The sequence below is a fragment of the Seriola aureovittata genome, chromosome 12 (genome assembly GCF_021018895.1).
Source record: "Seriola aureovittata isolate HTS-2021-v1 ecotype China chromosome 12, ASM2101889v1, whole genome shotgun sequence".
Classification (NCBI taxonomy): Eukaryota; Metazoa; Chordata; class Actinopteri; order Carangiformes; family Carangidae; genus Seriola; species Seriola aureovittata.
The window spans coordinates 11,001,059-11,026,699 of record NC_079375.1 but is presented as its reverse complement, the minus strand read 5'-3'; the positions used below and the strand labels follow the sequence as shown (position 1 = coordinate 11,026,699).

The window sequence follows — 25,641 nt, the reverse complement described above, 5'->3', positions numbered from 1 at the left end:
CGTGATGAAAAATTATGCATGAATGAATGAATTATAGCAAGCGGAACCACTTCGCAAAATCATTATCTTCTGTAAAGGATCCATCTACATGGAAAACACTACAGCATGTACACCACTGAGAGGGGACACGGTGTGTTAACTCGAGCATGGAAAACAGAGAGCAACAAAATTGCATCCACTGTATTTATTCTTGAAACTGTAGTGTTTTTTTTATTTTTACTCAAGTCAAGAGGATGAAATTTTATTCACGGACGATACTTATTTAAAATGTCACAACCCCACATTTCCATTTATGCCGCTTTACAACCCAAATCCAACGCAAGGCTAGAGTAAAAAAAAAAAAAAGCTTTTTTTTTCATGCGGACTGGTTTTGATATTGTGATAAAGCTTGACCTCCAGAGAACAGCTCTGGCATCACTGATCTGCAGAAAGAGAGAGAAATGAAAGCAGCGGTCGAATTAAATACTTGAACGTTGTTGTTTTTTCTGTTTGTGACTGAAGTAGCATTATAAATATGAATGCCAGAGTCTGTAGCACTGATGTGATCCTGGCAGTCGGGCCATGAAATCCCACAGCCAGATTTTCACTGTGATGAAACTGTCACTTCTGTCAGCATCTTTGGCAGAAATGCAGCCAGTTTGATGCAGTTCTCAAAAGTGATTTAGCTACTTACAAAAAGAAAAGAAAGTTGTCAAAATGTCCAAAAAAGCCATGATAGGCTGTAGAGAGAAAAAATAATAATGAATTATAAAACTGCTGTAATTGCTTCCCCATGATAATGACAACACATGATAATGATACCTATATTATCACATCAGCAGTGTGCCATTGCTGGATGTGTGTGTGTATGTTTTGTTTTTTTATGTTGTCAGTTGTAGCAGTGATTGCTTTTGCTTTAGCACTGTGTCAAAACACAGTTTTATGGGGTCACAAACCAAAAACATAAGAGTCAATGTCACTTGTTGTGTTGCATTTTCTACTGCTACTACCTCACATTCATCCAGACAAAGGAGACAGTAGTGTGTTGTAATGTCCTGTCTCACAGTATTGTATGTATGAACTGGTTTGCATTGCTTTGGCGTTTAATAAGCCTTCAAGCTCATTGATGTATTAACTCGACTTAAGTCTTGAATACTTTCCGATAAAGCATTAGTTAGTATAATTATTGTGTCCGGAAGATGTTTTATGATGGAATTATCAGTTCTTCTTTTCTTTTCTTTTCTTTTATTTCCTTTTCTTTTCTTTTCTTTTCTTTTCTTTTCTTTTCTTTTCTTTTTTTGCAGTCACACGCTCTTTCAACATGGCTCAGATATTTCATTTAGTTTAGTTTCTTTCATTTATTTAATAGGGACAATGCAATTTAACGTAGTTCTATAACAAAGCATGAAACTGATGTGTTGTAGAGAGTTTATAGCTATTGCTAATTTTAACTCTTGTCAATGTTGGGCTTTTACATGCACATGTGCATTAAAACAGTCAGTTTTCATTATCATAACTTATACTTTATACTTCAGTTATTGTTTTTCCACCCAGCATTGGTCATAACATGTGAACAAAGGGGCCCTTCATCGTAGTCATTTCAGTTTGGTAATTTCTTGCCCTTGAAATTCACTTTGCATATCTGTGTAGTGCACAGGTGGAAGGAGAAAAATGTAAATAAAATGTAAATAAACTGTTTTAACTAATCACTCCCAGGCCAGCACAGGCATTTAAGGTGACATAAAAAAAATGAACGTTTATTGTGTTTAAAGCAGGAACATCAGAAAATCAGTCTGCATATAAATGAGTATGAGTTATTCTTGGTGTCCACAGCTGCTTTACACTGTATAAACAGCCTTCAGTTCATTAAAGCTCTGCAGCATCTGAAGGCAGCCAGATACAAATACTTATAAATCCTACACCCTCTGATTCGAGAAGTGCTGTGACAGAGCACTTTATGAAATCATGTGCAAAAGACACCAGGCTGCTTCAGAGTAAGCCCGAACAATACTACACACCTCACGGTCTGATATGACGCGGCATTCTGCTGTTTAAGTGGGAGATGTTGTATTACAGCCGCTCATCAATCCTTCGTGTCATTGCCTCATTTCCAACTTTTCTTTTTTAGCAAAACCAGCATTTTTATGTTTTAAAATGCATATCGATGCAACTGCCGTTGTGTCACATTTTACAATGTGATGTGACAACGTATGATGTGGGATACACTAGAAATAGCGTGGGACTGATGTGGCCATATAAAGGGCAGATCTGAGATGCCGCGTGATGTTCAGATTGTGCTGCTCTACACCATCGAGACAACAGTGTAATTTCCTTGAGAAGCCTCTATCCATTTGATGGGCTGTTATCATGCTTCAGTGTGATTGGCACAGCTGTTTCAAAGCAGTGAGACCACTGATGGGGCTGGCTAAGAGTGAATTTGTTCATGACCCCATCCCATTTATATTTTACCTTCGCCAGCCTTTGCACTCGTCGCCGTGCTTGTGTGGTTAAAAGGGGACTTTCGACGCCACAGGGCCGCATTGCCCTGACACATTTTTGAACAGAATGATTAAAACTGTCGATACAATGCGCGACTTTGGTGCAATTGGTCAGCTCAGAAGCGTAGCCGTTGCATAGTGCTAAGTGCTAAGTCATGACCAAAACCACCCTGAGTAGGGGGAGAGGAAAGAACGATTTACATAATGGCACATGAGATTTTTAGGGTAAGAAATAAGAAACAAACCTATTCTGCTGCACAAAATGATGTGTATTTTTCAGACTTTTCTCAGTTATTCGCGAGCCTTACAAGCCTTCAATTATTCACATGAAATTATGAAATCCTTCTTTGAACTCCTCACAACTCAGACATGAACCCTGGGGCCACTAGTGCTGTTTTGTAAAAGGATTTTCAGAAATAAAACCACAAACACAGTTGGTGGTTTGGAAACAAAGTTGATATAATAAGACCATAGATCAGTTAATGTATCAAGTTATTCAGGTTTTCATTAATTGTTGTTGACACTTTTTGTTATTGTGTTCATTTTCTTCTCACTTTGTCTCTCTTTCTCTGTGCCAGTCCGTCCATCCATCCATCCATCCATCATCTGTAATGCAGCCAGCGTTTGCCACATAGCTTATCAAGTCTCGCAGAGCTCGAGCTATATGCTAATGTGGTGCTTGTGCTGACATAAACAGTCTGTGTTCCTTGTTTGCATGGCTTAGCAGACAAAGAGTGATGCCCCTCTACCAACCCCTGCACATGTCTGGCATCTGTTTTCCTCAGACCTCCAGCTCTGGTTTTGTAGTTTGTTTTCACATCTGTGGTTACATTTCCACCCCATATGCAGATGTTTCACCGCTGATTGTTTCTGAAGTGATGAAATCCTCTCTGATGCTTTTGCTGTGCCTCTCTAGCAGCTGCAGAAATTTCATATCTCTATCTAAAGCTATCGACTTGTCCTGCAACAGTCTCTTTTTCAATTGTATTCTTACGTATTCTGCTTCTTCCGACAGTGACCCCGGTTTAAGATGAAGCCACGCTGTCAAAAATGCTTCGTGACAAACCAGAGATACTGTTTAAAAAGAAGAAAATCTGTCACTACAAAAATTTTTGCAGCGTGATGTATTCCAGCGGCAGTGGTATGTGGCAGGCTGGCATTTGAATATCGGCCCCAAAACACCTGCATCAGCAAATGTCTGGCAATACATCACATTCAGATTTTCCTTTTTACTCATATTGCTTTCATGCAGCTGCCTGATATAGTTCATACAACAATGGAAGCTCTTTTTTTTTCTTTCACACCTCAGCTGACCAGTCCTCTGAGACACCGTCATGAGCAAGACAAAAAGATAGAATCCTCTCAAATAACACTTATTTGTGTTTTTAGTTTTCATTTCCTTAATGACTCTCCCTGAAATCCGGCCTGAGTTTATTCTGAAAGTTTCACATGAAACTCTGCATGTATTCTATCTTAGGCGTAGCCAGTCTGTCTGTCTTTTCAGCAGCAGCAGATACCGCATTATATAGCCTCGAAATGTTGTATGCATTTACTGAGAAAAGTATTAGACAGAAGAAAGCAAAAGAAACAATATTAATAATTCATCAAAATCATGGGAGGGGAAAAGAAGAAACAAGAGGGGGAAAGTCCCAGAAAAGCAAACCCTCATGCTGTGTATCAGAATGCAGTTTTTGTGCAAACAACAGAGGCCTGAGAGCTGAAGGCTTTTGTAGTTGATGAGAGGAGCAACTGTAGCTCTCAGCGCAGGGGGCAGAGAGATCGGTTTGCAAAGAGATGGGCTGGTAGTGGGATCACTCTCCTCTCCTCTCCTCTCCTCTCCTCTCCTCTCCTCTCCTCTCCTCTCCTCTCCTCTCCTCCTCCTCTCTCACCATAGTAGCAGATGATAAATGTTTTAGACATATGTTCACAATGATTTTCTTGCTTGGTACAGTTTCGGTTATTTTTTAATGCATCCCTAAAAGCCATGTGAGGCTAAATTCTGTATGCAGAAATGTGTCGTATTTATCAGCCTGAATCACAAAGTCAGTAGAAGCAGAAGAGCCAGTTAAGACACTGATGATCTAGTCAGTTGTAGACATGAATATCTACATATAACAAAAGGGATTAAATTCAAACTTCTGCTTTAAGTTTGAATTGAATCCCTTTTTTTGCCCTTTTATCAATATTCTATATTAACATTGGGTCAAACGACTACATGTAATGTGACAGTTGCTCGTAGTGATGAACCCACAGACAGTTATCACCCGACTTTGCAGTTGTTGTCAGCTCTGCAGAGCATTTTAGCTCCTTACAGCTCATTGTTTTACAGCAGACAGACAAAGTCAGCAACTAGCTGGTGAGCATAGTGGAGCATTTAGCAGCTAAAGAGCTGGATATTATTCTCAGGGGTGGTGGAGTAAAACAGAGCTAAAAGGCTATTAAATATTGGACTAATGCTAAAAGTGCTTCATATCTGTGAGATATGTAAACAGACAACTGTGAAAGGTGATTGAGTTTGAGTTTTTGGCCCCCAAGTGGCCAAAAAGAATATGGTGGTTTCTGTGTTTCCATTTAAATGTGTAATTTAAAACTGGCACAACACTTTACACTACTATTTCTTTGCAGTAACTTTTTTTTTTTTGTAAGAAATGTAAAATGTAATGCTCCTCGGATTTTATTTTTTTTTTTTTTACAACAGAGCAAAAACTGTTTATACTGAACGTATCTGCAAACTGTTCCCTGCCATCAAAAAATGTTCCTACTGAACAAGTAGCAGTGTATTTCAGTTGTAATCCCCTACTGTTACTTATTCCAGGCAAATGGGGCATGATAAACGCTGTAATAGTTGTGTTTTGGCATCATTGTCTTGGTTGTTAAATTTTTGATATCAACACTGACTTGAAGCGAGACATGGAACTGAGACTTTATCAATATTCAACCCAAACTGTGAAGTTTTCAAAACCTTAAGCAAGTTTTTCAAAAGCCTAAACCCTGTGGGATGCTGGACCCAAAAGTCTTGCCCAACCTCCTCCCCACGACTTCTGTGCAGTGGAAGAACAAGACACTGATTGGAACAAGCGCTGCCAGAGAGTATAATCCAGGCAATTAAATTTCCTCCAAAATGTTTGTGGCAAAGCAAATTACTAATATAGAAACAGATTTTGTAGGTGTCAGGGTTGATCAGTGCATGAGGTGCTATTACATTTGTGTTATTTTAATGTGAGAATTTGTCTTTTCCATCGATCCTGTGTCCACCTGTGCATTATCTAACCACCATATATTCCAACACAGCATGTGTGCATGCATAAAATACAAGAAGACTGGGTACAACATGTGCTTTATTCACATGCTGACCATGTTTGACAGGTTCATTGGATGAGTGACATCTTACCGTCATGGCAGCTGCACCAGAACGCACTCAGGTTCCACAAGAGACAGAGAGAGACAGAGAGAGACAGAGAGAGACAGAGAGAGAGAGAGAGAGAGAGAGAGAGAGAGAGAGAGAGAGAGAGAGAGAGAGAGAGAGAGAGAGAGAGAGAGAGAGAGAGAGAGAGAGAGAGAGAGAGAGAGAGAGAGAGAGAGAGAGAGAGAGAGAGGGAGAGGATAAGGTTAGAGGTAGCAGAGAGAAAGGAGAAAGACCAGATTACTATGAGAGATGCTGATGGTGAGGGCATCTCATCCTCTCCTCTCTGTTTCTCTCTCTCCCTTTATCTTTGCATGGCTGGAGATGAAAGAGCATGTTGAACAGGGAGGAGAGGACAGCTGCTGATGAAGAGGAAACAAAAGAAGCCTTCTGTCCTTCCTCTGTCCTTCCTCTCTCCTCCTCCTCCTCCATGCACTCTCTGTCTCCCTCTATCACTGTTTCCCCCGTCCTCTTTCTTACCTGTCCATTCATTTTTCTCCTTCTCTCTCTGCCCCTCTGCACTTTACTTTTCTCCCTCTCATTCACTTGATGTCTCCCCCTCAGTTCATTATTCTCCCTTCCCACTTTCTGCAATTCTCTGTTTCTCCTCCTTCCACCTCTTTCTCCTCCTCCCCACAGCCATCTCCTTATCTCTCTCTTCTTTCAGGTCTGTCGGAGCACACTGTTGAAATCGGATCTGTCACTGTGTCTTTGGAGACAGATAGAGTTGGGTTGCCAGGGGTTTCAACCCAGCAGAGAAGCAAAACTGCGGTTACATCAGTTAAAACGGCTCCAATTTGAGCCACAGCCAAAGTCTGAACATCGTGTGTGTGTGTGTGTGTGTGTGTGTGTGTGTGTGTGTGTGTGTGTGTGTGTGTGTGTGTGTGTGTGTGTGTGTGTGTTGTGAATGTGCTTTTGAGAGACTTTCTGCCTGACTGTGGATGGGTTTACATCCAGCTTTTATATATTTTTTTTAGATCTTGTACAAAGTAAAGTTTTGTCCTGATGATAGAGTGAGATGAAAAGTTAAAGGTCCCATATTGTATAAAGTGAGATTTCCAGGTCTTTTTTGATAGAGCAGGTCTAGGTTCTATATTAATACTGTAAAGGTATCAAAGTGCTCAGTCAGCGGAGAAATGCAGACAACCTCTATTCAGAAACTGTACCTTAAAATGGGTCAGCTGTTGGGACTTCTGTAACTTTGTTATGTCACAACAAGGCAGACACCGCTCTCAGCCATGGCCCAAGCCCCGCCCAACCACACTCACCATCAAGCCTTGCTGGATTTGGTTGCTTTGGAGTGTTTACCTGAAATCTGCTGTATTTTTTTTCGATCACTCAGAAAAACAGCCAGCCAATCAGGAGAGAGGCTCAGCGCCTCTCCTGTGATTGGCTCACTGACCTGTTGTTGCTAAAGCTCCAGAGAGACACCTGTAGAGAAGATGAAAAACTACATTGAGATGGTTTTCCGTACGTAAAACCAAAAATGTATCTTCATATGTATATCAAAACTAAACACAGGAAAAGTGTAAAACATGGGACCTTTAAGGGATCACCAAAGTGATTACAATTCATCCCCTGGGTAACGTAACAATGTGTACCAAATATAAGGTGATCCATCCAATAACTGTAAAGACATTTCACTCAAATCCACAGATGCTGATCTGATGTTGGCGCTAGAGGAAAAGTCAGAGAATCGCCAAAGTCAGCAGGATTCATCTTCTGAGCACCATTAATGTCTGGTCAAAATTACATGGCAATCCATCCAACAGCTGTTCAGACATTTCAATATGGAGCAAAGTCGTTGACCGACTAACATTGTGATCCCTATAGAACATGGCCGAAAACATAGCGTTTGCATTCATTCAAAGCAGTCTGCAGTGTAATAAAGCTTTGGAAACTTCGCATCTATAATCATCGCAAGATTCTAACAATCAAAAATAGTCCATTAGTTTTCATCTAGAAGGACTTGGATGGGTGTTATAGGGTTAATCCTGAGATACAATTATGGCATGAAATGTGGCCGACATTAGCTGACACAGTCCAACAGTTTGCCCACTAATAATCAGTCACTCAGTATCATTATGGCTAAATAATAATTAGCTCTCAAAAGACTTTTTATTTTCCATTAATTGAGGAAGACAATTCAGTCATTTCAGAGCTGTGAATAATTTGGTGAAATTAATGAAATTTGTCTTTGACATTTTAATTATTGTGATAATTCAAATGTTGGTGAACAATTAAGATCGACACTTTGTGAAAATATAACCCGCCCCCCCCCTTACTTAAGTCTACATTTGCATTTAATTCTTCTTTGTACATTCATTATCTTTTTATTACACTATTTTTCCCTCACGTTGCTTAAGAGAAGGTGGAGAAGGTAGACCTGTTAGATCGCCCTGCCAGTGTTTTCATTACTGTATTTTTCTTCTTGAAACAGTGATTGTTGTTGTTTGGGGCACAGCAGACAAGAATGAGAGGTGAAAAGAGCTGATTTGTTATGAAGGCAATGATTTATTGTTATTGAGCGGTTTGTTGTGTTTTTATGTGTCTGTGTGTGTGTGTGTGTGTGTGTGTGTGTGTGTCTGTAATTGAATTGGCTAAGTTGTGTGTGTTTTGTCAAAACTGAAAGGAATCACAGCTCACTGTCTGTTTCCATTCCTACAGATGAATATCATTGTCAGCTGTGGACACGTACACACACATACAGACACAAATCATGGTCGGTGTGTGTGTGTGTGTGTGTGTGTGTGTGTGTGTGTGTGGGCTTGTATTACTCATGCTGTGAGGACATAAATCTGCTCACACAATCACACTGGGACTCAACTTCAATTTGGGGACAAGAAGCAAGTCAAACTAACGTAAATCATTAAGTTTTAGGGTGAAAACTTGGTTAGGGTCGGGATGAGGTTAGGTTCGGGTAAGTTTGTGGGAAATTAATATAAGTCAGTGACATTGCGCGTGTGTGTGTTAGTGGTATTTAGTGTTGTGTACTTCTATCCTATTGTGCTGCAGTCACCAAAGTCTGTATATTGGCTATTGTAGGCAGGTTAGAGTCATATTTCATTGTTCATTTGCAGAACACAGAGGCAGCTGCTAAAGCAATGAATAGTGTGATTTCCAGGCCAGAAAAAGTTTTGGTAGAGCAAAGGTTTTTTAGAAATTTATTCATTTTAATTCCTTTTCTTTCTTTTTTTTCTCCTTTTGCTTTATTTACATTTCATCCACACAGCAGAAGACTTTACAGTAACATTTGAATATGAATGTAGCACTGCAACAAACAAAGACTCCAAATGTGCTGTCAGGTGGAGTGCAAACGGCTTTTAACAGCAGCTGCTGAGTGCTGATTTAAGCTGCTGCTCAAAGCATAAATCATTAACGTAGGCAGGTATGCTGCAGCTGAGGTTACTGAATAAGAGAAATGTACCTTTTATATATTTTATTTCTGGTCTGCAGAATATGTTTTGTCTTAGAAGTTAGGTCTATAAATGGAGAGAGAAGAGCGGGAGAGACCCCAGGTGTGGGGAAAGTCCGTAGCAGGCTGTCAGGGCTCCTGGCTGGGTAAACACCACCAGCTGGAGAGATTGAAAGCATTACATTCTCTCGTTCGGTCTGTCTCTAGCCCCTTTTGCACAGCCTGTTCAAGGCGGGAATGATGCTCTTTTGTTCTGCCTCACCATTCTGTATCGGGGGGGGGGGGGGGCATTGTTGTTCCGGCAATAAGCTGGTAGCAGTGGGAGTCAGAGAGCTGGATCGATGTCTGTAGAAAAGGTAGAGAAGATAGAGCTGGCATTGCAGGAGAAATGCCAATGCTGGCATGCTATCTAAAATCACAATCAAAGATGGCATAAGAAAGGGTCTTTTTATTAATGCCAATATAGCGACATCTCTGTTGAAAAGAGCCCACTGTCTCTCTAACAGTTTGCCTTTTCCTTCATACCTGAGGGTGATTTCAGCCACTCTGTTGCTAAAACATTCCCTGTTGTGAGTAGTTGGGGCCATGTAGTTTCCTAAATGACTCAGTTAAACTCATAAGCCTCTCTGATTCATTGTAATGAAGGGCACTTAGTACTTATTATATTCATATTTTCTTTTTATCCAGTCCATGCCCTTATTACTTGTGTGTGTTGTTTATTGTGGCCTCAAAAATCTGCCAGGTTGCTCATATTCCTGCACAATATTGCAAAAGTGTCTCACCACCACACTGATGGAAAAAGTTCTGCAGAGGCAAGTGGTAAGTTGGATAAATTGCTGGTGGGCCTTTAGCCAAATAATACACATTATTTGAAGACATTTTAGCCTTTTGTGGGTTAAAGGAATAAAACCAGAACTCGGAGAGAGGAGGAAATGGCATTAGTTTCTTACTTCACAGGGGTTGTTTTGTTGCTACTGCCAAAAACTAGTCACTGTTCCGCACCTTTGAATGAGCTTTTCTATAACCATGGAGTATGTAATGCTGTGGTTGAGAAAATGCTGTCACCATGATAACGCACATTAATCGTTTACCCTGGCAGCCTGAGCATTTAGACGAGCCCATGGACATAAACATACACAAATTCGAAAGGCTCCAAATAAGAAATGCAGCATGACAGTTCCAGACTCCTTGAGACATCATACTATAAATATGATTATTTTTAAACTTGGGGTGACTCGGTGTGACAACACGCTGGCACAGTTTGTACCAAGACACTGACAACTGACAGCAAATATCACTTTTTGCAATTTTTTTAAAAACTGGTGCGCAACGATAGACCCCCCACTGCTGCTTCGATGATTTTAAACTTCTATTTCTACTACAAATCATGTTATATTAATAATAATAATAATAATAATGATTATTATTATTATCACTGTAATAATAGTAACTTGAAACTAACACAGCACATTATTTTTTCAGAAAGTCTGTTTTCTGTTTTTGCTATTTTCTGTGAGGATCCATGACTCTGTGTGGCTCCTAATTATAGTGATGCACTGTGGAGTAAACAAGGGCCTGACTTATCAGGCTGCTTTTGATTCATTGTGCTGCTGTTGCTACAGTTGCTACGAGTTTCAAGACAGGCATGAATGACTTCAGCTCTAGTTTTTCTTTGCTTGTTTCCCTAATTTAGTTCAGAAAAAAAAAAAAAAACTAAATTAAAGCCATATGGTGCAGAGTTAAAACACAGTGTAGCTGTTTTGTTCTTGTAGCTGCAAGGCGCTCAAATTAAAACATATAGCCTGCTTTTTACCCTCACGGTCATTAAGTCATTTTACACCCAGTGTAATTACAGTAGACTGCAAAATCATTAAACAATGAGGCACAGTGCAAACACTTTTCGAGGTCAAATTAAGCTATTTGCTGTAGTGAAGAAGAGTCAAGAGGACATTTTTTTTGTTTCAGTGATAATTTAATGGAGGATTACACTCAACACGAGGACTTAACTGCATTTTTAATGAGGATCCAATCAGTTTTCGAGACATTAACAGTGTCATTTCTTCCACAATTCATGTTCTTTCAAAGTGCAGTACATCTCTGTCTCTCTGTCTCCCTGTGTGTGCTCAGACCATGCCTTTGTATCCATCCGCCTTGATTGCTGTAATTTGCTGTTTTTGTATCACTCACCCTGCTCTATCCCGTCTCAGCCTGTCCAGAAAGCTGTTGTAGCTGTTAATAAGATCAAAATGAGAGACCACAAAAGTCTAGTTCTTGCTTGCCTCCACTGACACCCTGTGAGTTCTGTCATTTTTTGTTTCCTGTCCACAAATCCCCAAATGCACTCCTCACATTTCTGAGACCAGAAGAAGATCCAGGCTTTCTCAGTGGCTGCTGAAATTACTGAAACCCCTTCCTCACTTGAATTCAATCCTCTCACTCTATCCACACTTTCAAATTAATTAGTTTTTGTGTTATTTTTCCCACCGTGTGTCTGCCTGCAATCCTCTTTGCATGCTGGAATGACTGCTTTGAATTAAATTTCCGAACAAGCTGTCCTTCAAGAAGTCAGGTTCACCGGGGTTGTGTGTCTGGCGTCCATGTGTGTGTTTGTGGCATTTGCGTCCACTCACAGTTGGACGCATGTGGATGGCCTTTAATGGTGATGAACAGTAGAAAGAAATTCCAGGGAGAAAAGAAGGAAAGCAGATTAAAGCAGGGGAAGATCAAGACAGACGTGAGCAGAGGGACACTGATACTCTCAGATGGATTTATGTGTGTCTGTGTGTAGGTGTCTGTGTGTGTGCTGACACAGGCAAATACACACATGCATGCAAGACGCTTCAAAGTACAGCCTCAGAAATGTCAAATGTCAGATTCCGTTCAGCTAGGAACATGTGCGCGACATGAACTGCTCTCTGAAAGAGTATTTTTCTCTCTCCATTTGAAGCACTGATAAAAAAAAATATCCTTATAGGTCAGGCAAAGGCAAGACACTCGCTGGTAAATTTGTGTTTCTAATATATACAGTTCATCCAGTCATCCACATTGACATTCAGGTAACCACCTGTAAGTCTTGTTGATTTTGAGCTCTGACTCTGAGGTTTTAGAGAATTAAATCACTGTTTGTGCACCTGAAAAGGAGCTTGTGTGTCTCCTGAGACTATGTTTTCAAATAGGAGTGCACTAATTTTTCCGTAGCCATTCTCCTACAAATGTGCAGTAAATATGAGTTGGAGATGTGGTGGATGTTTATGGTTTACGTGCATTCATATTGTTGTTGTGGTGGCAAATGTCAGCTGTCGCTGTTAGCTAGCACTGTACGCTCTGACTTTTTGTGCAGAGTTTGGCTGAGTTTTGTTGTGACAGATGCTAACTGATCATAAAACTCTCACTGTTTTTTTTTCTCCAGTTTTTCGTTTTCCTGTTTTCACTCCATGTGCATGTCTTAACCTTTGCTCTTGCCACCAAGAGAAAATCTGTGTATGTTCACGTCCATCTGCTTCTTTCAATTTACTTTGTATGCTGCTGACTTCACAATTTACTTTGTGCTGAGTCTGAACATTTCAGCTTAATGGCAGTCTTTAGATGGACAAAGATAACAGCTAACATCAGTGACGGTTCATTTACACTCAGTGTTAGCTTTTATGATGTAGCTAACGTAACTGATATTATATTGTTTTAGCTTAGCATCCACCTAATTGATCAAAGGGAGCAGTAAATATTACTGATATTTTTTTGCCTTGATGAATTATAACAACTACCTTACTGAGGTCATATCATTTTAGTTGATGTTAACCTTTATTTACAAGGTTAGGAACTAACATTCGGCTCTTTGACCAACAAATTAGAAACTAACATAACTGACATGGTATTTTTTTTAGCTTAGCATTAGCCTTAATAAGCAGTAAAATTAACAGCTAAATGATGCTGATTTTACCGTGATGTCAGCGTTCAAGGTTTTAATAAATATAGTCTAGAATATCGGCCTGTCCAGAAACACAGTAACTGTAATGTCCTTTGAGGACCAGATTTAGTAATGTGAATCTATATACCATGTTTGTTTATTTTGTTTGATGGGCTCATTGACCCTAATTTGTAGTCATGCAAGGTGCAGCTAGCGTCCTCTTGATTGGTGACATTTTCCTGGGTCAGACCCCATAGTCAGTCCATATATGATGCTCTTTGTGTGGCGCCTCAATGAGTTTAGGCGTGATGAATGTCTGAGGACCAAAACATTGTTAATAACGTGAGCAAAATTATTGACAATGTGTATTATTGCCTTTATGGTAAACTAAGCAGGTACTGTAACGGTGGCAGGTTATTAATGTCAGTCTTATCTTGATGTTAGCACTTGTGAACAACATAGCAACTCACATGATTGACATTTCATTTTATCTTAAAGTTTGCCTTTATAGTAGACAAAGTTAAGCAGTTAATGTAACTGATGAATCATTTGATCTTTAACCTTTATGATGGACAGGACAGTGCTTCTTTCTCTCTCTGTCTGTATATCTGACCGACTTTACGACTTTACACAAAGCAGGAAAAATGTCAAGACTTTCACTCAGCACTGGACCGATGACGAATTTGTTTTGCAGCGTTATTCTTGGCTGTGTGTCCTGGTAGAATGAAAACTTGAGTCTACATTGTAATCCTCTGGCAGCGTGAAACCAGCTCTCTGCACCATTTCACGTCTGACCACAACCAGCCTCAGCGTGCTCTGACAGCATCATGACCTTGGAGTCTTCATGCGCTTGGCTACGGCTATTTCAGGATACTAACTCTTCCGAGAACAGTGTTTGTAGTGTGTGTGTGTCAGCATATGTGCCAACTACCACATCAGTATGCCAGCTGGACAGTGGCAGTGAGACCTGTAGCTGTACTGCCAAACACGCTTACACACACACACACGCGTGCGCACATTCACACACACACTTATATGCACACACAAATACAAGCTGGCGTGCTACTGTTGTTTCATCTGCCACTCATGCAGATTTGATATCATGTAATAGGGAGAACAGTCCAAATCATGCCAAATACATCATCTAGGGAAATACACACAAAAACACATGAGTTTGTATGTTTGATAGAGCCAGTACACAACTCAGTTTTACTGTGGCTGCCGTCCCTAGATTACTTGGAATAGGTTAATTCCAGATTAATAGGATGATGATAATCAAGGATTACGATCACATAATTGTCTGTTTTTTTAAGAGGAAACTGAATAACGATCCATGTGATTAAAAACAACAGGATTTTTTTTAATGATCACAGCTGGGGCTGCAACTAAAGATTATTTTCATTATTGATTAATCAAATGTCTTGTGTTGTCTGACCAACAGTCCAAAATCCAAAGATATTTAGTTTTTGCTGTCATGTGTAATAATGAAAGACACAAAACTCTCACATTTCAGAAGCTAAAAACAGCAACTTTTAAACCATTTAAAAAAAAAAAAAAAAATTACACTGATTATTTGATTATCAAAATAGTTGCTGATAAATTTTCTGTCGATCAGCTCATTGATTAATCGACTAATTGTTCCAGCTCTAATCAAAGCCCAGCTTTGGAGCGCTAAAGCTGTTCTTAAATCTAAGTAAAAGTGTCTGACTCTGGTGCCAGTAGAAGTAAAAGCATTTTTCTGACACAACGTCACCTACTTCCAAGGTGCACAAAGAAGGGAAAAAGTCTAAAGAGGTCAAAGCTCCAGCAACACCTGTAGTACATAAAACAACTTCATAGAAAATACCATAGACAACATTTAAATAGGGCAAGCATAAAGCAGAAAAAAAATCAAAAACAACCAATCATATGCATCCACATACATATTAGCCAATGGGGCTCCTACAAAGATGACCTGACTCTGGTGCCTCCCAGTGGGAGCATCCATCCCAGGAGATAGACTGGAATAGACGGAAACTAGACTGACAGCAACATGTAGACTGCACCAGATTTAACTGGCACTGTTTGATTTTTCAACAAACAAAAACTTAGTGTTATCACATAATAATTAGACTGAAATTCTAGTGGGTGCAACAAAGAGAAAGCCAAATGTTTTTAATCCCACTTGTGAGTAGCCCCTACATTTCCTTAGTTCATTACGTTGTGGGACAATAGCGTCACTGTCACACTCAAAATTCTGAATACTGGTACCACTGAATATCTCTAATGTTGTCCGTTTTCTCAATGTAAATGTGCTATACTCTACTGCTTACAATTAGTGCTGGTCTTTTTAAAGGTGCACCGAATCCAGTTTTCACAAAATGTGGCCTGAGAAGTTATTCAGATCTTCAATTTAATTTACAAAAGTCTTTGATATTTTCTCTCGGCTGGTGTTGGCAGTAATGTTAGTCAGGTCAGGCAAAGTTACACACTTACGAACTAAAAGTGGGATTATTTTGACAGTGGATGTGTGAGTAGGAGGCTGCTCAGTCCTTATTTGTGGAGTTTCAGTCGGCACCTGTAGCAAACACTGCCAGCTACAGTAGCTTGGAAGCTCATCATCTTATAATGGGCGAGTGTAAATTGTGGCAAAAGCTTAATAAACTTAAATGAATTAATAATTTGTCATTGATTAATCCACCCATCCAGTTTCTGCTGCTGAGTCTAGGTCGCCGTTTTTTTAATGAATTATATCATTAGAAATTATTACTATATACTGCTGAAGTAGAGAAAAGGTCTGATTAAATAATAAATCATTCCAGGCCTTATTGTACCTACTGGTTTCCATCACACTTTCATACTTTAGCAGGTATAACCATGAAACGGGTATTAAATTGTATTAAATGTGGAGGTAAAGAGTCTTAAAATGAAACCTGACCCAGAACTAATAAGTAGTTTGATGATACAGTAAATTAATGTGAATGTAATTGATGCAAATGCACTCTTTATCATTTGTTCTGCACTGGTTCATGTGCTATCTGTAGCATCAATATAAATTCTGTGGATATTTACATGGATGGCAGCCTGTAATACAAAGAAAATAAGAAACCTGACAATTACAAACAGTAACAGCTCTGCAGTGAAGTGAAACAGCACTTTCATTTCACTGGTGTTATGTTGCCATGGAATTTGGCTCACAGCCTCACACTATCTGTCACCCCCTTCACTTTGTGTTTTCATTGTTTTCTACCTCTGTTTCTTCAGCTGTGTCGTTCTCTCTTTTTCTGTATTTATTCTCCCACTGCTGTCTGTATCTCAAATCTATAACTCACTCTCCTTCCTTTCTTTCATGCTCTTTCCTTCATTCTTTTCTGATGTGGTCCACCTCTCTTTCTGTGTTGACACACCCTGTTTTTTATTCCAGGATACATTGTTCTGTTACATGCATTCTCCATCTGTCTCCATGCCCCCTACTTGCAACCTCTTCTGTCTCATTACAAAAACACATCAGTGAACATACTGTGCACATGGATTGGAGCCATTAAGTGCTTTTTGTCTTGCTTGTTTGGTTAATGATCCGCAACACTGGTATTGAATAGAGCATTGAGTAGTACTTCAGTAAATGTTGATAAAAGTACTGTTACTAGATGCGAGACATAGCGCTCTCAAAGAACATTTTCCAAAATGTCTGAAGCTTTTCACACTGTAATTACTTTCACCAGCCTGCTTAAAATTCACACTCGCTAATGAAATTACTTGTTAAGGCTTGTTTGTGTACGCACACAATGTTTGTCATACATTATGCCAGAAAATAGAAATATATTTCCTGATGATTAAAGATTGTTATTCCCTCTATGCGTGGCTGCTAACGTGTCTGAACATGGGAACAAAACAAATCCAAGGGAAATGCCTGTATCAGAGCTGTGGTCTTTGTTTCCTCGTTAAAACACATTTTTGTGGAAGTTTGATGAAAGACGAAACAAAGAGTACTTGTGAAATTACTTTATTTAATCATTTTATTTATATATTGACTGTGGTCATGGGGGGATTAGGGAACAGTGGGCTCCTGGGCACAGGTATAGAAAAGCCCCCCAACCCCTCCAACATAGGGGCAAGACATCCAGACTGAAAGAGAGAAAAAAGGGCAGCGGCCATTTTTTTTGCCTCTTTGTGGTCATTTTCTATAGTTGTTTTGAGTTTCTTTGTAGTTGTTTTGTGTCTCTTTGTAGTTGTTTTGTGTCTCTTTGTATTTGTTTTGTGTCTCTTTGTAGTTGTTTTGTGTTTCTTTGTATTTGTTTTGTGTCTCTTTGTAGTTGTTTTGTGTTTCTTTGTAGTTGTTTTGTGTCTCTTTGTAGTTGTTTTGTGTCTCTTTGTAGTTGTTTTGCGTCTCTTTGTATTTGTTTTGTGTCTCTTTGTATTTGTTTTGTGTTTCTTTGTAGTTGTTTTGAGTCTCTTTGTAGTTGTTTTGAGTTTCTTTGTAGCCATTTACATACATTTGTTGTCTTTTTGTTTTCATTTGATTAACTTTCCAACAAGAAATGTTAACTTTGAAGTCACTTTAAACACTTTAAAACTGCAGAGCTCAGACCCAGAGCAATTCTTGCAGAGCGCTAAAGTTGTGAACAAGTCAGCGTAGTATCAGTCTAGTCTTCGCCAGTCCCGTTCAACCAAGTCATAGGGGTGGTATCAATAATCTCACAAACTCCCACTCCGTCATGGCACTGCAGCTGCTTGTTGTGCTTTTATCCTCCCTGTTCAATGCTGTTGTCACTGGCTGTGTTGTTAAGTAGTTGCCCACCAGGACTGAAAGTCTTTAATTTTCTTGTAGTGACATCCTTAGTGTTTCTCAACATAGAGTCACCTCAGTATGTAACAGTATTTATTATTCATGACGTGTCCATCAGTTTTAGAAAAAGTATTTCAACTTAATTTCTGAGACAGCAGGGTTTCTTTGTCAGTTTGCTATGGCGAATGGCTGTAAAGACTATACAGTACAAACATGAGCCTCAACCGCTGCTCGGCATTAGCGGCATGCAACAGAATTTTAAGATCTTTGATTGCATGTTTCCTACAGAAATGCACCTTGGGAGTCATAGTTGATTTCTCTCCTTACATCTGTAAGTACACAGGTTTGTATTTTTAACTTTTTATCAAAGAAGCAGATATTTTCAAATATAGTCGCTGTTGTTTTATGCTGATGATTCAACTAGGAGACTTTCATGCCCATCCCAGGGCCCCAGTCCTTCAAGAAGCATTTGATGTCTGTCCATTTCAGTGGAAGTACAATTTTAACATGTTTTTGTCAAGGTTATCTTATATCCCTTTAAAATTCAATCACCGTGGGACTATTTTTGAATATTCTCTCTGCATGTGGTGTTTGAAAGATGGCTACAGAACAGCAACCAAGAACAGACCAGCTTCACATTATCCTTTTCGTAAAATTCATGTTTCCTTTTTGTTGTCTGGGTTTTATTTTCCAGCAACATATCATGCAACAACAAAGCTATCAGTTTGTGGATGTCGCCGTAAATACACCACTGTTAACCCTTCATCTCTTCTTCTCTGGCACACACGCAGATGCATACTGGGTGTTGTGCATAAACACACACCCACACGAACAGATGACTGGATGTTTTGCATGTCGAGTAGATTCTTAGATAACAATAATCCTCTGATCCAGTGAATTCTCATGAACACACACATACATACACACACACACACACACACACACACACACACTTGCATGCAGATACAGAAACACACACAATCAGGGTTTCATGTTTGTACACAGTCTTTGCTGCTGCTGATTTTTTAGAGGATAGGTCCAGACTCAGGGCTGTTGAAAAGAGGTGGCAAGGGAAGAGGAGGAAGAAAACATAAGGGAATGATAAAATGAACGATATTGTAAAAGCAGTGTTTTCAAATTTCTTTCTCTATAAGTAGTGGCTTGAATTTCTCCTAATTTCTCGTACACATTTCCCTCCCTCTCTTCCTCTCCCTCCATCACATCTCTTCTTTTCCCCCCACTCCTTTCCGTCTTTTTCTACCTCCATCTCTTTTTCTCCCACTCTCCCCATCTCTGGAAGAATAGCAATTACAGCCCGCAGTTGGTAGAGACACTTGTAAATGATTGAGAGAGAGAGAAAGAGAAGAGAAGGAGAGAGTAGACGGGCTAATAAGATTCAGAGAGTTGAAACTCTCTATTGTCACAGAGCCCGTGTCAGTGGGAGGCAGAGGGAGAGAAACAATCTCTCCCTCCCTCTTTCTCTGTCCTTTCACTCTCCATTCTTTACTTTTTTCTTTCCATTTATTCACTTTCTCTGACTCCCACTTCTCCACTCCTCCTGAGGCCAAAGAACCAAACTCAATTATGAACTCAGAACTTCTCCCTGAAATCTGACCCTGCTGCTGCTTCACTTGTCACTTAAGTAACGCGAAGGCACAAAATGTCTCGGAACAGGACTGCTGATTAACAACCAGCCTGTTGTTGTGTAGTTTGCGTGGTCAGATGGCCTGACCAGTGACTCTGTAACAGCACAAGTCATGGTGTTATCTACATGGACCTAGACTTCAAAGGAAGAAGAAAGTTAAATTATGTCAAATTAAACCACAGATTTTTTTTCTTCTTTTTATTCAGTGATGGAAGTTGTTTTGTTTTAGTTCATTTTGCATTCAGTTATATGACTGTACACTGTGTGGAGATGTGGTGGTGGTTATTTGATTGCAATCACCCAACAAAGACATCTTCTTAAATGTTATACCCTTTTAGTCATAATAGGCCAGATATAGACAAAGCAGTAAATATAGTATTTCATACGATATCCTGGGAAATGAACATATATGTACAATATACTTTGTTCGAATTTTAAACCCTATGCAGTTCAATTGTAGATTTAATGACTCAAACAATGTAATTGTGTTTAAGCTTATCAATATTAAATTGCAGTTACTCCAGTGCTTTAGCATCGCACTCCTCTACCATTATTGACTGTTAAAAATCAAAATCGATGCAGCGGAACCAGAGATAATGTCTTTCTTATTCCGTGTCTCTAATTTTTGTGATTACCCACAATGCAACTCAACTGCCTACTGGTTGGCTGGAGATTTGGGTTTATTATTTTGGTTGAAGCTAATGTAGCTTCCAGCTGCTAGCTGCTAGCCTCAAGCAGAGATTAGGAGCAGAGTACAGAGGTCTGGTGAGCTCACGTCTTTCCAACTACACACCCCCCAGGCTGCTTTCATTTTCTAACTCGCAGTCTTCATCCCCAGCCGGCGCTGACTGAAGTGACATAATTTGCGGACATTTACCGGATTTCTCAGACTTTCTCAGATTAATGGCATAAGGATAAAAATGATTTTAAAAAATCCATAATAAATGACGAGTTTATGATCAAATAATGTAAACACACCTAATATTTGTTGGTTAACCATTTAAAAAAGTGTGTTTTTTTATTTACTTTTTAAACCTTGTGAAATTAAAATTTGTATGCCTTATTAGCTGAACCGTAAACAAAATAAACAAGTTACTAGTCACTAATTACAGCCTAACAAGACAGAGTCAGTGATTGTTTTTTCTATAATTAAACTATTTATTATTTTTGTTGTGGATCCATGTGGCACTCAGTCTGTTTTCACTAATCCAATATTTTGCACTCAATCCAAAATGGACACATGGAAAACCTGCCCCAACCAGGAGTGTACAAATAGATGCTGCACCAGTAAACGTGCACTTCACAGTTCTCACTCTCGATCTCACCTAAAAAAAACATGTAATACTCCTTAAGTAATTGACACAACATGTGATCAGAGTTGGCAGACATATTGTCTTGATACACAGACCCCATATGACCCTATTTATTTCTCCGGTGAATCAGGTGGATCCGTTAAATCCTCGACCCATTGACGGAGGGAGAGGTCTGAATGTTGTCTGAAATATTTCTGTGATTGTACAGCTGTGATCTATGTGTTATGTGGTGAGAAGGGCAACAACATGAGACAGCAAGAGAGAGAGAAACAGAAGCAAAGAGCACACATAATCTATGAATGGATGCCACGTCACACGAAGCCCTCAGAACCAACAAAATATACTCGAGTGCTCCAATTTTTATCCTATTTCTGTTTCCTTGTTATCAAGTCTGACCCAGGCTGAATCACCGCCTCAAATAGGCCGTGTGTGTGTGTGTGTGTGTGTGTGTGTGTGTGTGTGTGTGTGTGTGTGTGTGTGTTTTTGTTTGTGTGTGTGTGTGTGTGTGTGTGTGTGTGTGTGTGTGTGTGTGTGACTGTGTGTGTTTGTTTGTGTGTGTGTGTGTGTGTGTGTGTTTGTGTGTGTGTGTGTGTGTGGTGTGTGTGTGTGTGTGTGTGACTGTGTGTGTTTGTTTGGAGTGCTCACTGCCTCAGGTCTGCTCTTCTCAGTGTATTGTGTCTGTACATGTGCTGCTAACCTAGTAGCTCAGAGATTTGGTTCATTATTGTGGGGGGAAATTTGGTCTGTATACTGTGTGTGTGTGTGTATGTGTGTGTGTGTGTGTGTGTGTGTGTGTGTGTGTGTGTGTGTGTGTGTGTGTGTGTGTGGATGCCTGTGTACAGTGTATATTTGCAGACAAAGCAGTTATGTATCCCCCAAAGTGCAGCCGGTGTCCCAGATAGAGCGATCAAGCAGCATGATTATAATGTATTGCTCTAATATCGCCACATAGATAAGCATGAGATATTATTATGTGTGTGTGTCTGTGTGTGTGTGTGTGTGTGTGTGTGTGTGTGTTTGTGATAATTCTGCTGCTATCAATCTACCACACATTACATCTCTCACTTATCATCTCTCTCTCTCGACCATCATTAGCTCAAAATCACATTCACATTTTCTGATTTCAGGCACACACATGCACACACATTTACTCACTCACTCACTCACTCACTCACTCACTCACTCACTCACTCACCTCTCTCTCTCTCTCTCTCTCTCTCTCTCTCTCTCTCTCTCTCTCTCTCTCTCTCTCTCTGTAGTCGTCTGTGTCTACTCGGCTGGACTGTTTGGAAACTGACTGTGAACCTTTACCTGTCTCCATCTTTTCTGATCTATACAAAGAACGAAACAATGACAGTGAAGAGCATCACTTCCTCTAGAAAATAATCCAAATGAATAAAAATAAAAACTTAAACCTTAAATCAAGAATCTGATTTCTGACCCTTGATAAGAAGGATGAGTTGTCTTCATTGTAAAGACTATAATATATATATAATATTGTGCTGCTAACAATAGTATGATCATCAGTTTGATTCATACTTGGATCACACATTCAATTGCTGCTGTATCGTTTTTTGGGATAAGTTTTCCCCTGCAAACTAATTATTGTAACCTGAATACAGGCCTTTGTTTGCTACATTGCTACTAAGAGAATAGTAACATTATATTATGGTCACGGGTCCTTATCTGCTGCAGAGACACAGTGCACTAAAAACACACAACGCTCTCTTTGCCTTGCACTGGATTTAAGACTTGCCCTAAATAAAGCGTAATATAGGTCTCTGAAGTGGGTTATTTCTAAGAGACGGTGGGCAGAAATGTATATTTAATATGTGGCTTTAAAGGCCATGTCACTGCTTTATTTACCTGGTACTCAAAGGTATCTGCACAAACCAATTACAGAATTTTAGTGTAAAAAAACAAACAAACAAAAAAAACAACACAACTTATGATGTAAAAACTGCGTATTCTTGTGCTATTACTTGTATTTTCTGTTATCGTGTCTTTCATTTGTTGCCTGAGAGCTAACTAACTGCTCACTGAGACGAAATGAAAACACCATGTTCCACCGACTGTCTCATTAGTGCAAGAGAGGAGGAAGCAAAAAAAAACAAAACAAAAACAACGAGAGACATGAGAGCAGAGAGGACGGAGGATGACAGGCAGAAGTGGACAGGAGAGAGGGCTGTGGGGACTATTTGCATTCAGCTCTTGTGGTGTGATAAAGAGGTGTGTTATGAACATGTAACCTTGTTGCCATCGATCACGCTGCTTGCCTGCGCAGCGTGGATTGGAGGAGATCTCTCAACACAAAACTTGCGTCAATGCTAAGTGGATTATTAGCTCATATACCTGTGTGGGCCTCATCTCTCTGTCTGGCTTCCCCCCCTCTGCCCTGCAGTGGAGTGAATACTGAGTATTCATACACATGTTCAACACAAGATACAGTATGTGCAGTACATTATGTGGAGTTTATATCAGTGGACGCTCTGAAAGCTCTGGTCAATAATCTAATGTCGTAAAGGAGAAGGATTTTTTTCTTATTGTCCACAAATCCCATGAAAAACCAAAACCAACAATGTGTCTTTCAGTAGTTTTTCGACTTCTGCACCCTGCCTGTTGGAATTCAAGGTGCCACAATATTACTTTTTCTAAGACGTCAAACAGTGCATTTAGTATTGTCTTTTTGTCAGATGCTGCTACATTTACCTCCCTTTTAGACAAGGTCAGAAGAAGCTTGGTGCAAACTGCTTTATTTCAAGATTTTAGTGCTAATAAATTTCTACTGAAGATAATTCATCTCTAAAAAAACGGGTCAGATATGCAGCATAATAGTTTAACAACACAGCTGGACACTGTAGTGTTTAGCAAACTTATTTAACAAACTTTATAATTGGGGATTGGGAATTATTTTTCACCACAGATTGTTACACATTTGATGTAGGCTGCTTGTGAGTATTTCCAGCTGCAGAATGGTGTATGTGAGATTTACCCAAAATAAATTACAGTGCCCATGTTCATTGTAACGAAGGAACTTTGTGACTCATTTATGCATTTTTTTGACAATGGAGCTCTACGGCACAGAAGAATAAGCTGTGACAGGTCTTTTCATCAGTCACTGTTGTCCTTTAAAAATATATGTAGAATTTGTAGAATCAGTGTTTGCCTATAATTAGGATGGTACGATATGTTTATTATTGCCACACAAAATGATTGATTACACACAATTACATTTTATTACATTACAGTACCTTCTTTCTAAGTATGTTACAGGTCCTTGATCAAACGACACTAACGGACTTGATCCTCTTTACTTCGCAGAGTTTTGAATGATAAATATCATCTAATATGTTTTGTTTTGTTTTTTTAAACACATGATGCTTTGAAAATTAACTGAGTTCTTATAATGATAAAAATAAATAATGAATTATATCAATACATTTTGTGCTTTTCTACAGCGTGAGCACTCAGAGTCTGGGTTGTTTAAATGCGGTTTATGGTTGCAGGGCTTTGGTCGGAGCCCAAACAGCAAAGCTTGCTCTTATATTTTAATGATCCGGGCTCACAGGACGACGGGCTGCAGTTATCGTCCTTGCCAGAGATTTAAAACAACCCCTTCTTTTAAATTAGTCTGAACCCGCAATCCCATTTAGATAGCATTTGATCCGTCAGTACTCAAAGGAGTGATAGATAGATTTTCGATGATATAACATATGGCGTGGCTTCATCACTGAGCAGCGTAATTACCTTTCATGTTGTGTTTACGCCGACTGACTTCAAAGTCTTTGTTTATTTTTTAGGAATATATGTTTTCCAAAGCCTGTGCATCTTATTAAATGCTGCATTATGCAGAGCGTATCCCTTGAAACCATTATTTCTGCACACATTGCTTTGATACACGTACTCTATTGCTTTGAAGCTAAAAACTCTCTCTCTCTCTCTCTCTCTCTCTCTCTCTCTCTCTCTCTCTCTCTGTCCCTCACTCCCAACATCCCTCGTTCCCCATCATCTGTTTTTTTTTTTTTTTTACTTCAACTTCTTTTTTGTCCTCTGTTTTCTCTCTTATCGCCTTCATCTTATTAACTCTTCCCTCTCTCCTTCTTTCCTCAGTGGGGCGTTTGTTGATCGAGTTCAGCTCCCAGATGACGATGGAACGAGTGCAGAAAGAAAACCCCAACGTGACGGAGGGAGGCCGCTACACCCCTCACGACTGTCGGCCTAGATGGAAGGTCTGTATTTCTCTCTCTCTCTCTCTCTCTCTCTCTCTCTCTCTCTCTCTCTCTCTCTCTCTCTCTCTCACACACACACACAGAGCCCATTTCTACCTGCATGAGCAAAAAAATATATTAGAAGTTCTGCACAGCAGCCATTAAGATATTGGCTTTTCACGCAATAATCACTTCTCACACTACGGAGCATCATATTTTGTTGTTTAAAAGGAATTTGCTGCATTCACTTTCTCCTCTATCACACCTCACTGAGGTCAAGGCGCTTTCATTAGCAGTGAAGATTACAGCAAGGTAGTTGCACCCATTGCAAATGCTTAACCATACAGAAAACCAAGGCCAATCTGCTGCCAATCTTCATCAGAGCGTAAAATTACCTTGAACATACAATCGCAGTTCAACCTTGGACTGTTTGGACAGCTGAGAACGACTCACTCAAAACACAAGAGATACAGAACTCAAACCCGACTAAGATCTGTGACGCCATTGAGAG

The 25,641-nt window shown here is 39.6% G+C and overlaps 1 protein-coding gene across 2 annotated transcripts in view; it reads left to right on the top strand.

The window, feature by feature from the left end:
- b4galt2 (UDP-Gal:betaGlcNAc beta 1,4- galactosyltransferase, polypeptide 2) overlaps positions 1-25,641 on the top strand; it is a 171,540-nt gene that overhangs the window by 58,132 nt on the left and 87,767 nt on the right. For both annotated transcript variants that reach the window (XM_056392507.1, XM_056392508.1), the window contains exon 3: positions 25,033-25,151. In XM_056392507.1, coding sequence (XP_056248482.1) covers positions 25,033-25,151 — 119 coding nt within the window. The remainder of the gene's footprint in view (positions 1-25,032; positions 25,152-25,641) is intronic.